This window comes from Taudactylus pleione, unplaced genomic scaffold (assembly GCF_031769625.1).
Source record: "Taudactylus pleione unplaced genomic scaffold, aTauple2 ptg000017l, whole genome shotgun sequence".
In the NCBI taxonomy this organism is placed as follows: Eukaryota; Metazoa; Chordata; class Amphibia; order Anura; family Myobatrachidae; genus Taudactylus; species Taudactylus pleione.
The window spans coordinates 12,628,366-12,648,507 of record NW_028284419.1 but is presented as its reverse complement, the minus strand read 5'-3'; the positions used below and the strand labels follow the sequence as shown (position 1 = coordinate 12,648,507).

General features: G+C 39.8%; 1 protein-coding gene across 1 annotated transcript in view; it reads right to left on the bottom strand.

Annotated features, from left to right (window-relative positions):
* Positions 1–19,709, bottom strand: part of LOC148540812 (calcium-activated chloride channel regulator 1-like) — a 96,159-nt gene extending 76,450 nt beyond the window's left edge. Inside the window, exons 1-2 of the mRNA XM_088481971.1 lie at positions 19,551–19,709; positions 7,811–7,951 (exon numbers count right to left, since the gene is read on the bottom strand). Coding sequence (XP_088338097.1) covers positions 7,811–7,951; positions 19,551–19,709 — 300 coding nt within the window. The remainder of the gene's footprint in view (positions 1–7,810; positions 7,952–19,550) is intronic.
* Between the last annotated feature and the right edge of the window lie 433 nt (positions 19,710–20,142).

Sequence of the window (20,142 nt, the reverse complement as noted above, 5' to 3'; positions counted from 1 at the left end):
CTTTGTTGATGCACGTGCGGCTACTGCACACACAATTCACAAACACAGAAAATAATTTTTTTTTTGGTTTGGACTGGAGTGTACTTTCAGGGGTTACAGCACCCTTTAACGGTCAAGCCAGCCGGCCCTTTACTTATGACACAGGCGCACGCTTGGCACTACTTTGTTGATGCACGTGCGGCTACTGCGCACACAATTCACAAACACAGAAAATAATTTTTTTTTTGGTTTGGACTGGAGTATACTTTCGGGGGTTACAGCACCCTTTAACGGTCAAGCCAGCCGGCCCTTTACTTATGACACAGGCGCACGCTTGGCACTACTTTGTTGATGCACGTGCGGCTACTGCGCACACAATTCACAAACACAGAAAATAATTTTTTTTTTGGTTTGGACTGGAGTGTACTTTCGGGGGTAACAGCACCCTTTAACGGTCAAGCCAGCCGGCCCTTTACTTATGACACAGGCGCACGCTTGGCACTACTTTGTTGATGCACGTGCGGCTACTGCGCACACAATTCACAAACACAGAAAATTATTTTTTTTTTTGTTTGGACTGGAGTGTACTTTCGGGGGTTACTGCACCCTTTAACGGTCAAGCCAGCCGGCCCTTTACTTAAGACACAGGGCACGCTTGGCACTACTTTGTTGATGCACGTGCGGCTACTGCGCACACAATTCACAAACACAGAAAATATTTTTTTTTTTTGTTTGGACTGGAGTGTACTTTCAGGGGTTACAGCACGCTTTAATGGTCAAGCCAGCCGGCCCTTTACTTATGACACAGGCGCATGCTTGGCACTACTTTGTTGATGCACGTGCGGCTACTGCGCACACAATTCACAAACACAGAAAATAATTTTTTTTTTGGTTTGGACTGGAGTGTACTTTCGGGGGTTACAGCACCCTTTAACTGTCAAGCCAGCCGGCCCTTTACTTATGACACAGGCGCACGCTTGGCACTACATTGTTGATGCACGTGCGGCGACTGCGCACACAATTCACAAACACAGAAAATAATTTTTTTTTTTGGTTGGACTGGAGTACTTTCGGGGGTTACTGCACCCTTTCCCGGTCAAGCCAGCCGGCCCTTTACTTATGACACAGGCGCACGCTTGGCACTACTTTGTTGATGCACGTGCGGCTACTGCGCACACAATTCACAAACACAGAAAATAATTTTTTTCTTGGTTTGGACTGGAGTGTACTTTCGGGGGTTACAGCACCCTTTAACGGTCAAGCCAGCCGGCCCTTTACTTATGACACAGGCGCACGCTTGGCACTACTTTGTTGATGCACGTGCGGCTACTGCGCACACAATTCACAAACACAGAAAATATTTTTTTTTTTGGTTTGGACTGGAGTGTACTTTCTTGGGTTACAGCACCCTTTAACGGTCAAGCCAGCCGGCCCTTTACTTATGACACAGGCGCACGCTTGGCACTACTTTGTTGATGCACGTGCGGCTACTGCGCACACAATTCACAAACACAGAAAATAATTTTTTTTTGGGGTTTGGACTGGAGTGTACTTTCGGGGGTTACAGCACCCTTTAACGGTCAAGCCAGCTGGCCCTTTACTTATGACACAGGCGCACGCTTTGCACTACTTTGTTGATGCATGTGCGGCTACTGCGCACACAATTCACAAACACAGAAAATAATTTTTTTTTTGGTTTGGACTGGAGTGTACTTTGGGGGTTACAGCACCCTTGAACGGTCAAGCCAGCTGGCCCTTTACTTATGACACAGGCGCACGCTTGGCACTACTTTGTTGATGCACGTGCGGCTACTGCTCACACAATTCACAAACACAGAAAATAATTTTTTTTTGGTTTGGACTGGAGTGTACTTTCGGGGGTTACAGCACCCTTTAACGGTCAAGCCAGCTGGCCCTTTACTTATGACACAGGCGCACACTTGGCACTACTTTGTTGATGCACGTGCGGCTACTGCGCACACAATTCACAAACACAGAAAATCATTTTTTTTTGGTTTGGACTGGAGTGTACTTTCGGGGGTTACAGCACCCTTTAACGGTCAAGCCAGCCGGCCCTTTACTTATGACACAGGCGCACGCTTGGCACTACTTTGTTGATGCACGTGCGGCTACTGCGCACACAATTCACAAACACAGAAAATAATTTTTTTGGGGGTTTGGACTGGAGTGTACTTTTGGGGGTTACAGCACCCTTTAATGGTCAAGCCAGCCGGCCCTTTACTTATGACACAGGCGCATGCTTGGCACTTCTTTGTTGATGCACGTGCGGCTACTGCGCACACAATTCACAATCACAGAAAATAATTTTTTTTTTGTTTGGACTGGAGTGTACTTTCGGGGGTTACAGCACCCTTTAACGGTCAAGCCAGCCGGCCCTTTACTTATGACACAGGCGCACGCTTGGCACTACTTTGTTGATGCACGTGCGGCTACTGCGCACACAATTCACAGACACAGAAAATATATTATTTTTTTATCACTTGGGGGGAGCACCGCTGATGGACAGAGCACCAACTGGACAACACTACAGCACCCCTTTAGGACTGGGACACTGCACAGGACTTTGGAGTGGACACAGCCCCTATGGAGAACTGACTGCACAACACAGTCCAGCCAGCCCCTATGGACTTTGAAGTAGTGGACACAGCCCCTATTAACAACAGCAGCACAGCACAACACAGCCAGCCCCTATGGACTTTGAAGTAGTGGACAACAGCAGCACTACACTACACTACACTACACAGCCCTAACTCCCACCCTCCCTCTTCACTGTCCACAGCCGAGTGAGAAAATGGCGCCGACGCGGGTACCTTATATAGGATCCAAAACCCGCGAGACTTGGAAGGCGGGATGATGACGTTTTTTCCTCGATTTCAGATCCGAGTCAGGCGGGAAAAGTCGAGCCTGACTCGGATCGGACTCGGATCGGGGGGGCTCGGGGGGGTTCGGATTTCAGAAATCCGAACCCGCTCACCCCTAGTACAAATACATAATAATGGTGAAGATGGTCGCCATCACAAACAAACTGATTCTGATTGGCTGATTGTGGATTCACTGCCTACATTGAACAGTGTTTTCTTTGTTGCTCATGCATATATTCACTTGTTGTTGTTGTGCCTGATGTATTAGAGAGGGTCTTTTTAAGTCTTCTTAAAGCCGTGTAGCGAATGTGTTTTTTCAAGAAAAATAAATGATTGAAAACATGAGTGCAAGTGTATATACCTGGCGTAAACCTGGTGCATATGCTACTGGTGCAAATGTGCATGTATCTTGCAATAGTTGCATTTTATCTACTGTATACATATATCTGTGGCGTTTTTAGTGAATTTATTTTTTTGCGTGATATTTATGTCGTAATCTGCATTGGCCACACAGTCTATTGAGCTACAATACTGTTCTACCATAGGATATTGCCTAGACTCTACCCTATTCCACAGTTTTTATGTATTCTGCTTTTATATATAGGAGCTTGTTTATTTGTTGCATGACTCCCACACCTCCAGCATTGCTACTGTACTTTTTGTATCTTTATGCTGTGTGCAGAAGGAGCAACGTTGATAGTGGTGAGATTGGTTGTGGGGTTAGGCCCCCAGATCATTTGAGAAAGTAATAAAACCTTGTATTTGGTATTAGTATGTTGGGAATTGTGTAAGACTAATGTTGATGTAAGCACTTCTGTCACAAAAAAAATAATTTATTGTAGCCTTTGGTCAAATTCTTTAACATTTACTGTAAGAACCCTTTTTGGCAATGGTCTCTTGCCAGTTATATTGCCAGGGGTATGCAGGGGAGCAGCTTATACCCATTTTGAAAAGGTCTTAAAAATGACACCTATGCAGCTGGCCCGAGCAGCCGAAGTCTAGTATCCAGAACTCTGCTATAGTGTGTTTTTGACCTAAAACTGACAGTGTTGGCAGGGACTTTAAAAAATGAAGACCGAGTCTCAGAGGATGTGCTCCTGCCAATCAGCTCTACTGTTTGCAACCATCAATCTGATGCTCCTAAAAAGGACTGTCAGCACTTGCTATCAAATTAGAGGAAAAGGAGGAGACTCTGGAGAGTGTGCTCTCCCACTTTCCCTGTTGCTCAACATCATAGAATGCAGTGCAACTGCTGTAGGCTCCTACAATTAGTGGATGGAGCTCACTAGGAAAGGTATGAGGATGTTTGCTACTTTGCACTGACGAATTAAAATGTGGAGTTGGGACTTGAGGCACATATTTTTCCAAGTTTGCTCCTTCTCATGTCAAAAGCTGAATCAGAAGTAAATTCAATGCATTAGCCCCTGTCCCCACATGTGTTTTGTCATACACTGGGGCGATACCTAATATAAGAAATTCTAATTATTGGGACTAAGTCCCAATAATTATTAAATATGGTCCACAGTGAATATTTATACATGCAATAGGAACAATTCAGATGTCTTGGTTGGTGTAGTTTAGGGGTTTCAGAGAAATATATAAATATGTTTAGCTAATACCTTGAGTTTATAATGTGATTTTTCTATGTGTCCTTAGTTTCAGATTTATTTTTACACTGATTTTATAGTAAGTGTACAGCAGTTTAAAAAGTTTGTTTACAACAAATTATGTGTGATTTAAAAGTGAGTTTTAAAATTATTGTAAATTCACAATGAAAGAACAATGAAGTTTACAAAAAATTCTATAAGTATTCTTTACTTACTATGCTATCATTCTGAAATAACTATACAATTAGAAATAATCTTGAAATCAAATGAAAACATTTAGAATAACATTTTGATCACTGTGCTTTTACTCTGAAATATCATTGAATTTGTACAAAATTATTATAAAAAAAGTCACTAAAACCATTCAGAAATTAGCAAACCTTTATCCAAAGTGAAACTGAAATTATTCTAAAATGACTTTATAATCACTTAAATGCCTTTTAGAATAATGCTAAAATTATTAGGGAATCAATATAATAATTGTGTATTGCTGTCATATTTCCATCATGCGAAGTGGGATCCAGGAAACACATCTGTGACTCCTGTTGCCTTCAACAGAGATGGGACAGGAGGTTAGTATAGCTGGCAGGCAATGGAGACAGGATGGGGTGGAGTGGGAGCAACCTGAAATGAAGTCTAGAAAAAATATGGAATAGTCCACCAAGACTCAATTAGTTGGTATCATCCTGAGGAAGGACTGATGGTGGTGGATCTGAACCTTTTTTATTTCATCCATGTAAGCTTGCCCACTTATATACTGACAGGAGTGGCACACTCACTTCTCGGGTAAGTGAGGATACGCTCCTTGGCTGAATAGTGGGTGACTACATCTATATGTTTTATTAAAATATGTGGATTGTTTCCTTGATATCTATTTTTATTAAAATGCACTACTTATAAGAAGATTTTTGGTGCCTGTGTGAGATTGTGGGACCGAATATTTAAAGAAACCTTTTGGGGAACAAAATAAGGTGGTCAATTGGTGAGTACCTTTCCACTAATTGGGAGGTGTTAGGAAGGAGGATATGTGTACATTGAATGAAGGTGTTAAAGAAACCTTTCAGGGAACATTGTATACTTTTTGATGGTGAGTTCTATCCATTTTGGAATTAGAGTGAAGAAAAAAAGCCGCTGATTAAAATTCAAAAAGAATTACGAAAAGAGATGTTGGGGACCATACCAACTAATTGAGTCTTGGTGGATGGCGCTTGCGGACTAGTCCAAATTTTTTCTTGTCAAAGTAGTAAAGGTTTTGGTGTGCCAAGTTATAGACTAAGCAGCATTTCAGAGCCCAAGTTACAGCTATTTCATTCCAATTGAAATTAAGTCTAGTTTACTAGTAATAAATAAAAGCTACAAAATCAAAATGCTCTCAATAACTGTAAAACCATAGTGAAATCACTGCACAATTAAAAAACTCTAAAAAAAACTGACATAACTGTCTTATAATAAATAATGAAATTGCTGAATATTATTGGAAATTTACAGCAAAATTAATCTAAACTACTACTGCAATTAACATAAACAATTCTGAAATGATAGTGAAATTAGATCAAATAACTCCTACAGGAAATCATAATAGAATAACATGTGAATGTACAATGTAAATACCAAACTTATTTCTCAATGTTGTAGAATTAAAGTAATTGCACATGAAATACTATAAAATTGACAACTGCAAAATTAATATTACATCACTGTAAGATACAGTAACTTGAATTCAATGTTCAAATAATTATACAAAGTTTTTGAAACACACTAATAAATAAATGTTAAATACAATAATAATACAAAAAATAAATAAACCTGAGGTCAATGTGTAATCAATAAAAAATTATTTAAACATTTTTTTTCTAAAAAAATTCAAGACCACTTTGTACACATTCTAAAAGCAATGCAAATCAATTTCAAATCTACATGAAACCAAATGATATACAAAATCACTTATTTTTAAAAAATGGCTGCAAAATCACTAGTAATCACGATTGGAATACTTTGACATTGCTTTAAAATTTGTGTAAACTCCCATAAAGCCAATCTGAAGTTAATATAAATTCACTTTAAATCTATTTTGATATCATTATAAAATGCATTTTAAATCAAAATAAAATGTATTATGACATAAAAATCAATTACATAAAGCAATATGGACTAAAGTAATTCTATGAATTCATGAAAAATGACACTTTTATAGGAAATAGCTAGAAATCAATATAACATCACAATAAAATGAACATAAAACCGATATGAAACCATTATGTAATCAATTGGGAACCAAACTAAATTAACTGTGAATTTAAATGATTATAAAAATAGAACAATAAATTGATAAAAAATGAATCCTTAAAATCAATTACTTGTCCAATTTTTTTTAAATCAGTATAAATCAAAATTACATTTCTTACACAACTTTATGATATCACTGTGACATAATTAACATAAAATGCATTTCCTTGTCTTGTTATCATATTATTCATTGTCATGAAATCATGGTGAAATTATTATGAATCGCTCTATCAATCTCCAGTCTTTATCAACTAATTTTGGAATAGCAATAGCATTATTTAATCCATAAAAAATATTCTGAAACCATAATAAAATTACCATCAAAGCAATATAAAATAGCAGTAAAATGTAAGCAACTGAGTAATTCTTGGTTTAAAACATTTTTAGTATTCAAAAAAGTTTCCAACTTTGTTACCTAGTTTGCAACATTTCGATACAGTACAACCTATTCTGCCAATAACACTCATCTGCTAAGTCCCAAAAGCCTGGATATAATTGCAGGCAGTGTATTTTTAAAGTGTTAATCGATTGTCCAATTTTGGAGTTATCTCTGAAAATTGGAAGTAAGCCTAGATCAGCATGGGGTAGAATATTTGAAGATGCATAATATATCACATCAAAGTAACATAACAATAAATTTCAGCTGTCTTCCACTTAAGAACTTCCTTTTATCTGAATTAATTAAGCTTTTGTTTTAAAATATCACTCAGGTGATTCTCCTTTACAGCTTAAATTAACAGTGCAAAATAAAAGATACAGAATGCCTTTCTCACATGGGGCAGTTTTGTGTATTTGAAACTTTTTTTTTTTACATTGCATGGAAATGTGCTTATCTGCAGAAGTGCAAAAGAATGGTGTTAAGTGTGTTCCATTATTAGTGTTCCATTTTTGTGCCCTATGTCACAAAACTAGGTGCAACAGTGTGCCTACTTTGTACTTACCTATAAAAGATCTTGCACCTCTCAACTCCCATCACCTGGGTAAAATCCTCAGCAAATGCCATTGTCCTGCTGCAAAGACACACACACCATTTCCTAAAAATCTGTAATGACCTACCGTGTCATATGTTTCTGTTGTTGGCTTTGTATAATTATTTACTTGTGTCCAAGTAGACGGCAAAAGGATTTTAACGCTTTTTATGTAAAGCCTTTTCTTTGTTGCAAAAAATAAATAACTTGTTGCTTCTTTTACCATATTCTAGAAAAGAAAAAAGATAAAGAATCTGTTTTAACAGGAATATGTCATGCTCTGGTCTATTGATACTATGGAGTGCATTGCACCAAACTATACAATTGATATTTGGCAATACAGTATGTGGTGCATGGGAACCCTGACGTGTACATCAATGAACTAAGATAACTGTGAAGTACAGAGAACCCCTGTGTAATGCCGGACTAGTGGAAGTTAGAGAACATATTTAAATAAATATATAATCTGTCTCTTAAAACAGTTACATATAAACTAAAGGGTTTATTTACTAAGTTAAATAGTTACGTTTAAGACCAAAATTTAAAAAGGAATTGCTTTTAAATGGAAAACACCCACAATTTTGCTATTAAAAGCATTGTCCTTTTAAATTTCTGCCTTAAACACTCCAGGAAGTGATTGCTTTTATCAGCCACCGCAGTTGTGATGTCAGCCCAGATTGGTAAGTGTTTTGCCGCTCGGATGGCGGATTAGTCTACTGACCAATCAGTCATCTCACTGTTTACCCAACATAAGGCTTATACCAGTCACTGCAAACAACCACAGGGATTTTTGTAACAATGCTGCTTATTGCAGTACACTGTAGGTAATAAATTGATGCTGTATCAGCAAACATCAAATTTTTTTTCATAAATCCAGGGTGTTAGGAGGGGTGATGTGTGACAGTAGTATACATCAACTTTGTCATAGACTAACAATGCTGAGTATATTTAAGGAAATTATACTTTGTCTGCTTGTCATGTGCTACTAGTTTGACTGATTACTTGAATATTTCCCATATTTATGGTGATTATTAAATATCACCTGAAAGAGACTAATTTTTCCAATGAGGAAAATGTGATAACAGCATTACTTTTTTCAGAGTATTTAATTAGCTGCAATGGTATCCAGATTAACGATCGACAGTGTCTATATAGACACTTAATAGATCAACACCAGATGGTCAACAGGTCGACAGGGACAAAAGGTCAAGAGTTACAAAATGTTGACTGACAAATGGTCTTCAGTGCAAAGGATCATCAGGGACAAATGGGCAACAGGGGCAAATGGTCAACAAGTAAAATGGTGAACACACAAATGGTCAACACAAAAATGGTCGACACATGTGTGTTCAAGAAATTTTGGGGTTATGGTTAGGGTATGAGTGAGGGTTAGGTACTTGCCGTAAGATTAGCGTTAAGTTGCTGAAGGGGCAGTTAGGGTTAGGCACTAGGGGGAGGATTAGGGTTAGGCTATGGGTGAACATTAGCCTTAAATTACAAAAAAACATGTGTTGACCATTTTTGTGTTGTCCTTTTGTACCTGTCAACCTATTGTGTGTCTACAATTAGTTGTCAATCTATTTAGTGTCTATCTAGAAACTGTTGATCTTCTATACCACACCCAGTTGCAATGGGCGCAAGATATCATCAAGCCAACTAATTTTTTGATAACTCAAGACCATGTTGGATTATTGTAAGTTTATAGTAGTAATGTGCTTAGCCATACATTGGGGCACACGTACTAAGCTCTGGAAAGTGTCTGGTAGTTCATCACATTCCAATGTATCACTTTCCAGAGCATAGTACATCTCCCCATTGTGACTGCACATTGTTGTTGATTGAATTATCCCCTTTCTATTATGTTCTATTAATGTTAATTCCAGTTAAGTAATGGTTGCAAAGTGCAATAATCTGTTTGACAGGTAACAAAAGATAAACCTTCATAAAAAAAAGTTTAAACCTTTACCCTTTTTTCTCTGATTTCTTCGATATGGGTGAAAACCTTGGCAAACTTTGCAGATGGAAATGATTAGAAATTAGAGTAGAGATAAGAATGAATTGCCCCTTATCACCAAAGAGCAATTTATGGAAATGGACCGTTCAACAATATAATTCAGTCTGAATGGTTTTGCCACATCTTCATTCATCTCTAATACACAGTTACCAACACCATAAAATAACATTTCACATACAATACACAAGCTTAATTGTAACCATCTTGAAGACAAAAAGATATTGTTCTTATGTTAAACCAGAATTTTTTTATTTATGTTGAAGCAATTTTCCTGTTACCATCTATTGCAACAAGCAAAATATAATGATCAATATTAAAATGTACATGTAACCTCTGGATGTAGCACTCACATGTGACGAGGGGTGTTTACTGAGAATTGAGTAATAGGAAGACATTTCACATGAGTTGATTGATGCGAGAAAAAAGCATTACCAGAATTGGAGGTCATTGAAAGCAACCTCACTACTGAAAAATTACAGTCTCCACCATGCCTGAGATGCCTGCTTTTGATGTTAGAACAATTGTAGAAAGAGATATACAGTCAGGTGCATAAATATTGGGACATTGACATAATTTTCATATTTTGGCCTCTATTCACCACCACAATGGCTTTGAAATGAAACAAACAAGATGTGCTTTAACTGCAGACTTTCAGATTTAATTTGAGGGTAATTACATCCAAATCAGGTGAACGGTGTAGGAATTACAACGGTTTCTATATGTGCCTCCCACTTTTTAAGGGGCCAAAAGTAATGGGACAAACTAAACAATCCTAAATCAAACTTTCACTTTTTAATACTTTGTTACAAATCCTTTGCAGGCAATTACAGCCTGAAGTCTGGAACACATAGACATCACCAGACGTTGGGTTTCATCCCTGGTGATGCTCTGCCAAGCCTCTACTGCAAATGTCTTCCATTCCTGCTTGTTCTTGGTGCATTTTCCCTTCAATTTTGTCTACATCAAGTGAAATGCATGCTCAATTAGATTCAGGTCAGGGGATTGACGTGGCCATTGCATAACATTCCACTTTTTAGCCTTAAAAAACTCTTTGGTTGCTTTTGCAGTGTGCTTCTGGTCATTGTCCATCTGCACTGTGAAGCGCCATCCAATGAGTTCTGAAGCATTTGACTGAATATGAGCATATCATATTGCCCAAAACACTTCAGAATTCATTCTGCTGCTTTTGTCAGCAGTCACATCATCAATAAATACAAGGGAACCAGTTCCATTGGCAGCCATACATGCCCCCACCATGACACTACCACCACCATGCTTTACTGATGAGGTGGTATGTTTTGGATCATGAGCAGTTCCTTTCCTTCTCCATACTCTTCTCTTCCCATCACGTTGGTACAAGTTGATATTTGTCTCATCTCTCCATGGGATGTTTGGCAGACTCTAATCTGGTCTTCCTGTTTATGAGGCTCACCAATGGTTTACATCTTGTGGTGAACCCTCTATATTCACTCTTGTAAAGTCTTCTCTTGATTGTTGACTTTGACACATATACACCTACCTCCTGGAGAGTGTTCTTGATTTGGCCAACTGTTGTGAAGGGGTTTTTCTTCACCAGGGAAATAATTCTTCTGTCATCCACCACAGTTGTTTTCCGTGGTCTTCCGGGTCTTTTGGTGTTGCTGAGCTCTATGGAGCGTTCTTCCTTTATAAGAATGTTCCAAACAGTTGATTTGGCCACACCTAATATTTTTGCTATCTCTCTGATGGGTTTGTTTTGATTTTTCAGCCTCATGATGGCATGCTTCACTGATAGTGACAGCTCTTTGGATCTCATAGTGAGAGTCGACAGCAACTGATTCCAAATGCAAATGTCACACCTAGAATCAACTCCAGACCTTTTTCCTGCTTAATTGATAATGAAATAATGAGAAAATAGCCCACACCTGTCCATGAAATAGCTTTTGAGTAGATAGTCCCATTACTTTTGGCCCCTTAAAAAGTGGGAGGCACATATAGAAACCGTTGTAATTCCTACACCGTTCACCTGATTTGAATGTAATTATCCTCAAATTAAATCTGAAAGTCTGTACTTAAAGCACATCTTGTTTGTTTCATTTCAAAGCCATTGTGGTGGTGAATAGAGGCCAAAATATTAAAATTCTGTCAATGTCCCAATATTTATGCACCTGACTGTATAAGAGTGTGCCAGGGAAGGAGGTAGACATGGCGAGGTAGAAGTTATGTGACCCCACTCCTCTTTGACCCATGTTTTTTTTAAACTATCACGATTAGTGACCTCCCCTTTCACATATTTTTTTATAAGGCCTTCCTAACAATGTGGCACATGTTCACTAGTTTTCGTGTCTTTCTGTTTAGTTTTTATTTATGTTTATTTCCATTTGGGATCAAATGGATCCCATAATACCTCCCATTTGCTAAAAATATTTTTCTCTTTTTTTGAGATTCTGTGATGTGCACAGTGTAACACAATGGCGAAACGACAGGGATTGTCAGGCGAAGACATTCTGGTGATTTTAAGTGACCTAAGTGACCTCGACAGTGCAATAAGTTTGTGACCTCGACAGTGCAATAAGTAATGAGTGCAATAAGTTTGTGTGCGAAGAACACAGTAAATGGTTGTGCAACCAATGCCAGCAGTAAAAGTTAGGCTTACAGTAATGTAAAAAAATCAGAAACTCACACATGAAGTCTTGTGCAATATTATTTGGATTTTGTAATACATTTTATGTATCTGCTTCTATATAGGCTATTTGAAAGACAAATACGCCTCTGTTTGTCGAGATTTAAGTACAAACGTTTGTTGTATAATATTATTTGGAGAAAACCAAAATATTGTAATAAAGTGTTTTTATTCTGGTGATATAGTAAGTTTTTTTTACCATGGGGTCAATTTGACCCCATGGTACTGTCAACGTAAGGTTTTTCATGGTACCAGAGCAGGATTAATGAATCAGGCCCTATATACACACAACCAGTGGTCTAAGTGGAAATTTGAAGTCGGGGTATGGAAAATACATTTGGCTCCCCTTTTTAAAAGTGTTCCAATATGTATCCAACCATAAGGAAATATTTAGTAATATAACACAATGGCCACACCAGGACAAAAACAAACACATAGGTCCCCACAGGAATTTATTTTTTAAATTTGCTCCACATGAAAAAAAAAACACACATTGACCTCGATAGAAAAAAATTAAACACAATGGGCCCTAACAGGAAAAAAACAAAAACAAATTGACCTGAACACAGGAAGAATAAAAAAAATAGGCTTCACATGAAAAAAAAACACACACATTGGTCCTGATAGGTAAAAAAAGCAAACACATAGGTTCCCCAGAAGAAATATAAAACACAATAGCCTAGATAGGAAAAAAATAAAACACATAGGTTCCCAAAGGACTTAAAAAATAAAACACATAGGTTCCCAAAGGACTTAAAAAATAAAAGACATAGGGCCTGATTCAGCAAGGATCGCTATTGCGATCGCAGCTGCTAATATGCAAGCAGTTCAACTGCGATAGCATGCTAATTCATTGTGATCGCTATGCCTCTGCAGCACTACATGGGATGCCCACTTTACCTTACACACATCCGTAATGTTTAGCAAGACTGCGAAACCATCGGCACAATCGAGTACCATCACAGCCTCACGCACACTTGCACAAGGTCTGACCTTACTCAGAAATTGCTAACTTCAGTGCATGCTATAAGTCCTCAAGCTGCATAAAGCATCTCATTGGATAATTTATGCACGCCCCTGCAACGATGGTCAAACGCACTGGCACGCCTGTGTTTTGCCGAACACACTCCCATAATCACCCACAAACGGCACTTCCTGTCAATCACTCTGCAATGGGTCTACGCTGTCACTGTGATCGCAGTCCCGATCGCAGTGTCCGGTTCGCGCACTGAGATGCATAAGCATGCACAGTAGGCAACAATCATCCGATTGTGTACTCATTAGCAACTGAGATCCAAACTGAATCAGGCCCATAGTCAGACTCAATTAGATGCTGTAATTTACCGCACCAAAAAAAGGTGGTAGCCTTGGGTTTTATTGCCTAGGGTTATTCAATTACAGCCCCTTTTCCTTGTGTGGTAAATAAACTGCTAATGTGCGTTAACCCATAGATCCGGGATAAGTTCCCAGAGCTATGGGTTAACACATTTGCGGCACCTGCGTTCAGGGCATTAAACATGGATTTCTGATCGAGCCTCCTCATAGTCAAACAGAAATCTGTGTCGACTGCAGGGACTAACTGAATCCTGCTCTTAGGTTTCACTTGAAATTAAACACAGGAACAGAACTGGGACAGGACTGTCACACTCTGGGCAAGTGTTCTGCTTGTGGGCTGTGGGCTGGGACGTCCAGACATTCCTTACATGGCTTGGCAACTAGTGCCTCTCAGACATGTTACACAGTGACATTGCTCTGCAAGCAAGACTCTTCTCCTCTGAACAGCAGCACAGCTGTGCACCTGTCAAATTTAGAAGTGTACTGCACAGCAATCTACAGTGTAAATTACAGTGTAGATTGTTGTGAAGCCCACTTCTAAATTTGCATTGTCCTGAAGTGCCGGTATGTCATACTGTCGCATATCAGCTCTCTTCAAGCACTGCACACAACTCAGAATAGGTTGCAACTCTGACTACATGTGCATGGGACACTTCCTTTATGTAAAAGCTTCCTGCTGCCCAGGGCTGGCCATGACCAATTTGGTGCCCTAGGCAAGATTTTAGCTTATGGCCCTCCTCCCAGAAATAGATGGCAAGTCAAAGCACCAATATCCTACTCTAGGTAAGAGAGAAGATTTTAGCTGAAGCACCTAAATTGCAGCTTTATGTCATCAGACCCCTCTTGTGTACCTATATATGGCATCAGACCAAATCATGATGCAACACATGACAGAGCCCATTCATGGCCCTACATGTGCCAGATAAAGCTCCTTCATATGTCACAGCCCCCTCTAGCCTCTACATATTCCGGATAGAGCCTCTTCATGCCCCTACTTATGCCAGAGCCGACTCATGACCAATTTTTATTTGACAGCATTTATGCCTGTCTTTATGCCATTAGTAGCTGACCTACCACTTGTATACCATAGCCCTCATGACCCATCTTATATGCTGTTACTGCTAATTAAAGATTTATCCCCTGCCCTCTTGTCCTTGGCTTATGTTGTATACATAGTACTGGCACAGTAACAGCAAGCCTATGAGTGGTCTCAGTTTGACTCTGGATCCCCAGCGGTAGATCAACTCTGAAGGCACTGAGAAAAGCCATGGATCTCTTCCACTCCCACTACAGAAGCTCTATCTTCAAACACCTTCTCCTCACTGTCTGACTCCAGCTTGCATCCACCCATATCTCTCACCAACACTTCCATCATCCTGGACTAGGGTGTTCTTCAAAGTGGGCTACTTCGGTGCATGATACAAATCAATGTGACTGCCTGGTGCCTAATGCATCAACAGAGAAGGCAGGTGGTGGGCAGATCAGAGGAGGTGGGTGGAACAGTGGAGGTGGGCAGACTAAAGGAAGCGGTTGCGGTGCTCAGAATCAGATGCAAATCAGTGCTGTGGTGCTGCTCTTTCTCCATTTGAGCAGTGGTCTCTACTCAGCCCACCTCTGGGTGCTCCCTCTGGACCTAGGTCACCCTAGGCAAGTGCCTAGGTTGCCTATGTCCAGGGCCAGCCTTGTTACTGTCACTCATTGCCACCAGTAATGCCCATTCTTCCATTGGTCAGAAGCAACTGAGATGCTTCCAACTCGCTATTGCTTGTAGATACTCTTATATGCCTATGTTAGCAGTAACACACTGGCAATTTGATTAAAAAACACTACATGAGACCACCTTTGGACTTTAGAATCAGGCCCACAATATTTATGGTATATTATTTTAACATGATGAGTTATTTATCAATATTTGCATTATATAATAGAAAATTAAACATTTATGGGGCCAAATGTAATAGGGTGAGAGTTTAGAAACTGTAAGAGAAAACTCTATCATTTTTAAAGTCAGCCAATGTAATAGAGTCACAGAACATGCAAACTTGCATGTTTTTCATACTCAAAAAACTCTCAAGATTTAAACTCTCATCCAGGTGATTCCTGTATTGAAAATACAACTCGATCAATGTAGTTTTACTGCTAAACTCTCATATTTTCTAAACTCTCACCCTATTACATGTAGCCCAAAATGTCCATCCAAGCATAAAAAAACACTATTATGTGGTTAAAGAACAACTGTGCATCAAGAAACATTATAATTACCTTGAAAATCCTTTCAAATCAATGTGATATGCTGGGAAATTATATATTTCCGCTGGGGATGAGGGGATGGGGAGGTGCAGGACATATTTAGGATTACCACCCATCCAGGATTACTCCAGACAGTTCAGAAATCAGCCAGACTGTCCAGAGTCTGGGAAGGTTATATTCATGGATAGTACATGTCCAGAAATCAACTACAACTTCCAGCGCAGCTGCAGTTGGTATCTCATGAGTCTCACAAGACTCTGACACCAACTGCAGCCCAATCAGCATGCAAAATGGCACAGCTCTTACACTCCTGAGAGAATGAGTAGACTAATCATTCACTCTATCACAGTGATGTCGCCAGCCTACCAGTCAACTGTGCAGTGCGCATATATGTTGGACGAGCAGACCAGACAGTGTGGAGGGATTGTATGGGACCTGGACGTGGCTTCCATTAAATTCAGATGGAGATTGTTTAAATTAATTTCCCTTTTGCACGCAGGTCTTCTGTTTCACTGCACAGTCCCAGGCATAATCCAGGTAGGACTTGTTTTTTGATCATTTTGTCAGACCGTTTCCTAATTAGCTTGACACCATGTTAAAGACTTCCGCTATTCTGGGAAGAGCAAGTGAAGAGTGATGTATCATGTAGCCTGCCTTGTTTTTTTTTCCTACAGTCATCACTGTGAATGCTTTTTCTGAGGGTTTGTATTTTTGCTGCAATCGCATTAGGTAGAACACCAAAAATTACATGAGTATGTATCCTGAAGCAGTTCAACCCTCCCAAATCAATTAAAGTAGGTGGGGACATTGGAAAGCTTGTCATCATCAAAGGGCAAATTTAGGGGTCAGGCCATCCATAGGCACAATATTATTGCTCCCCGTACCCCCCACGGGCTTCTGTCAAGATGCCTCCTGCTCCAGCTACATGGTTTTTTTGTCTTTCACAGGCTTCTAATATGGGCTAAGATCTTACTCTTCCAGGCTTTCAGATTGCACATGTGATGGTTCCTGAGACTCCACCTTATATGATCCTAATGTTCCGGACTCTTGAACTGCACATACACCCAATCCTGAGACACCCCTGGTGCACCATGGGGGATTTAGTCTTTGTTCTGTATCCAAATAGTCACAGCTCAATTGAGGCACTAGAAATTTCTGGAGCATCAGGACTACTTTGAAAACCCCAGCTGTTAGTGCCGTTAGGCATGTGCTATATGTAAGGGCATGAGGAGGCTCAGGGCTGGCATATATAGGGGCTTGAAGGAGCTCTTGTTAGACTGATACAGGAGTAAGAAGGGACTATGAGGCATGGGATTCGGTCACATAGTTAGCAGTTATCATGTCAACATTCATAATGTCAACACCACAATGTAGAGTGTTGACATGGTTCAACATGTTGACTGGCATCATGTAAACATCCCCAGAAATTAGACACCTCTGCTGGAGGTGCTGGTCACATCCAACTGGACCTGAAAGATGATGCTGGAAACTACACTGCCACCGGAATTAGGAAAGTGACTGCTGGGCCACCAGGGATGTTAGGTTGACATGCTGTCATGTTGACATGTCATTGGTGTAGTCATGATCAATATCCACAGGCTTGGGTATAGGATCCCAATGGTCAGGATGCCAATTATCAATTATCAATGATCATACAGCGGTATCCCGACAGTTAAAATTCCAACAAATTGTGGTAAGTATTTTAACCCATAACCTAACCCTCCAACTAATCCTTACCCACCACTCCCGCAGCCTACCTTTAACCCACTCCTCCAGCAGCCTAATCATAACCATCCCTCCCTGTAGTCCAACCCTAACCCTCCCCTCCCGCTATCTAACCCTTACCCTGCCACAAGTGCCTAACCCTAATACTTACTATCGGAATCTGACTGAAGTGTGATCATTGGGATGCCGCTATCAGTATTGTGACCATCAGCATCCTAATTGTTGGGATCCTGACTACATCCCTGTCCACATGGTTGCTGTTGACATGTGGTATGTCGACATGTTGACCATGTTGACATTCTCATGTTGATGTGATGCATGTCTGGGAATGTAAAAATTTAACTCTTCACATATTGGGCAGGCACACAGCAGTATTGCTGAAGCAGGGCTCAAAAGCAACCTGTGTCACCCTGCCCCCTGAGCGCCCGGCATCATGACATCAGGCACATGATAACATACCTCTTGCAAGCGGGTCGATGGTCCTCCACTGCACATGCGCACACCGGAGGTGGTTCTGGTGTGCGCGTGCGTGAGACCTGGCCAGCGACGGGCGCTCCGTTGCTACGGGTCTCGCTCCAAAAGGGGGCGGCTGTCGATTGTGATTGACAGCTCGCCCCATTTTGGAGGCGGACATGGGGGTGGCTGGCCAAACGGAGGCGTTCCCAAAGGAATGCTTGCCATTTGGGGGTGGCCTCAGTAGTGAGCTTCCGGCTCTATTAGAGCCGGAAACGCACTGTAGCTTGCGATGGACAAGACCCTACCACAAGGGTCTCATCGCAAGCCCGATGGTCGCAAGGTCGCGACCTTCATGACCATCACCTGGCCGCTCGCAAAAGCTGTGGGTGGTTGCCCACATCTTAGCCGGGGCCAGGAGGCCAGCTCTCAAAAAAGCTCTGAAAGAGCGTCCGGCTCTGAATCAGGCCCAATGATCTTAATCTGTTACATTAACAAACTGGCATCACCTCACTGCCCTGGATAAAGAAACAACTTGCTGCATTTATTTCTGGCTACATTCTGTTGTTTGCCTTGATCCCTTGCAATTCATTATCAAACCTCCTCTGACTGTAATATCTCCATGCTGCAATTTTCTCACCCTGTCAAAACAAAATAATACCTCTTACATCTTACAATCATCTTCTATAATGCTTAGTCATTTTGCTTATATATTTCTTCTGTTGGTGATATTTCACCATATCTAAACCCCCACATACCCCATCCAAATAATTCTTATTCTACACAATTAGACATCCAACAAACCTCCAACATATCACCTGTATTCCACACTATTGAATAAACATTCTATCTGTAACAGAGATTGGTTTTCCATACTAGTTACATTCCTTAAATTCCGGAAAATCATTAATGCCATCAACCAAATTGTTATGTATATTGTATACTATAATAATCCTTTCCCTTTCTTTGCTTGTCACATTAAAAACAACGTGTAAATAGAGTTCTGTTTGATCTCAGCTAATATTGCACGCTATTACCCACTTAAAGATAATGGCTGCATTCAGTTAGTAAAATATAAAATTTAGGGAGTCAAGTATACAACACTTTTTATTTACACAGAGTTTTAAGTAACATTTCTAAATTAAACCTTTAAATCTAAAAAAAAAATCAATTTTATAATAAATATTGAAATTAAAAATCCTACAAGCACTTTAAAAAAAAAAAAAAAAATTCAATACTCCTCACAATTCTGTTACAGGATATTTCTAAAATAATCCCTGCATAATAGCACTTCCACTGTAATAAGGGGCAAAAATACAGTCCTATGATTTCCTACTTAAGAGAAACCATGTATAAGAAGTTCTCTAGCCTCTAGTATTTTAGTCTTACTTGTATATTTTCAATAATTCTGTTATCCTCCTTCACTTCTGGATTAATTGCAATTACCATATCTTCATATCCACCGTTGTTAACCTTCACCAGAGACCCTTCAACTGTATACATCAGTGGATAGATTAATGTTAAAAGAAATACATTGCGTAGAGCCATTGTACAGCTTACACGAGCAAAAAATGAAATAACCTCATCGAGAGCAATATAATTGTCTTATCACATGACCTTTGCTACAAATTAGTCAAATGAATGGGAACAGCTTTCAGTCCCAGACAAGAGCATGTAACAATGAGGAATGATAACTTAACTGAGATTATCATTTGATTTGCATACATTTACATTTCTAACCCCCATATGGAGCAAAGATTGGAAAACTGTAACATCTTGCTGATTTAGCTAGAAAGCAGGAAATAACTGCAACAATTGCAGCATATTTACACTTATAGGATTGCTGAGGGCGCAATAAAAGTAATCCATTATATATTAAAAAACTGTACAGTATACAACTTTCCTAAGTGCCCTTACCCACTGGTGGTTAAATGCTGTCCTTGGCATGTCAAGCACATATCAACCTCAGATATACAGTACC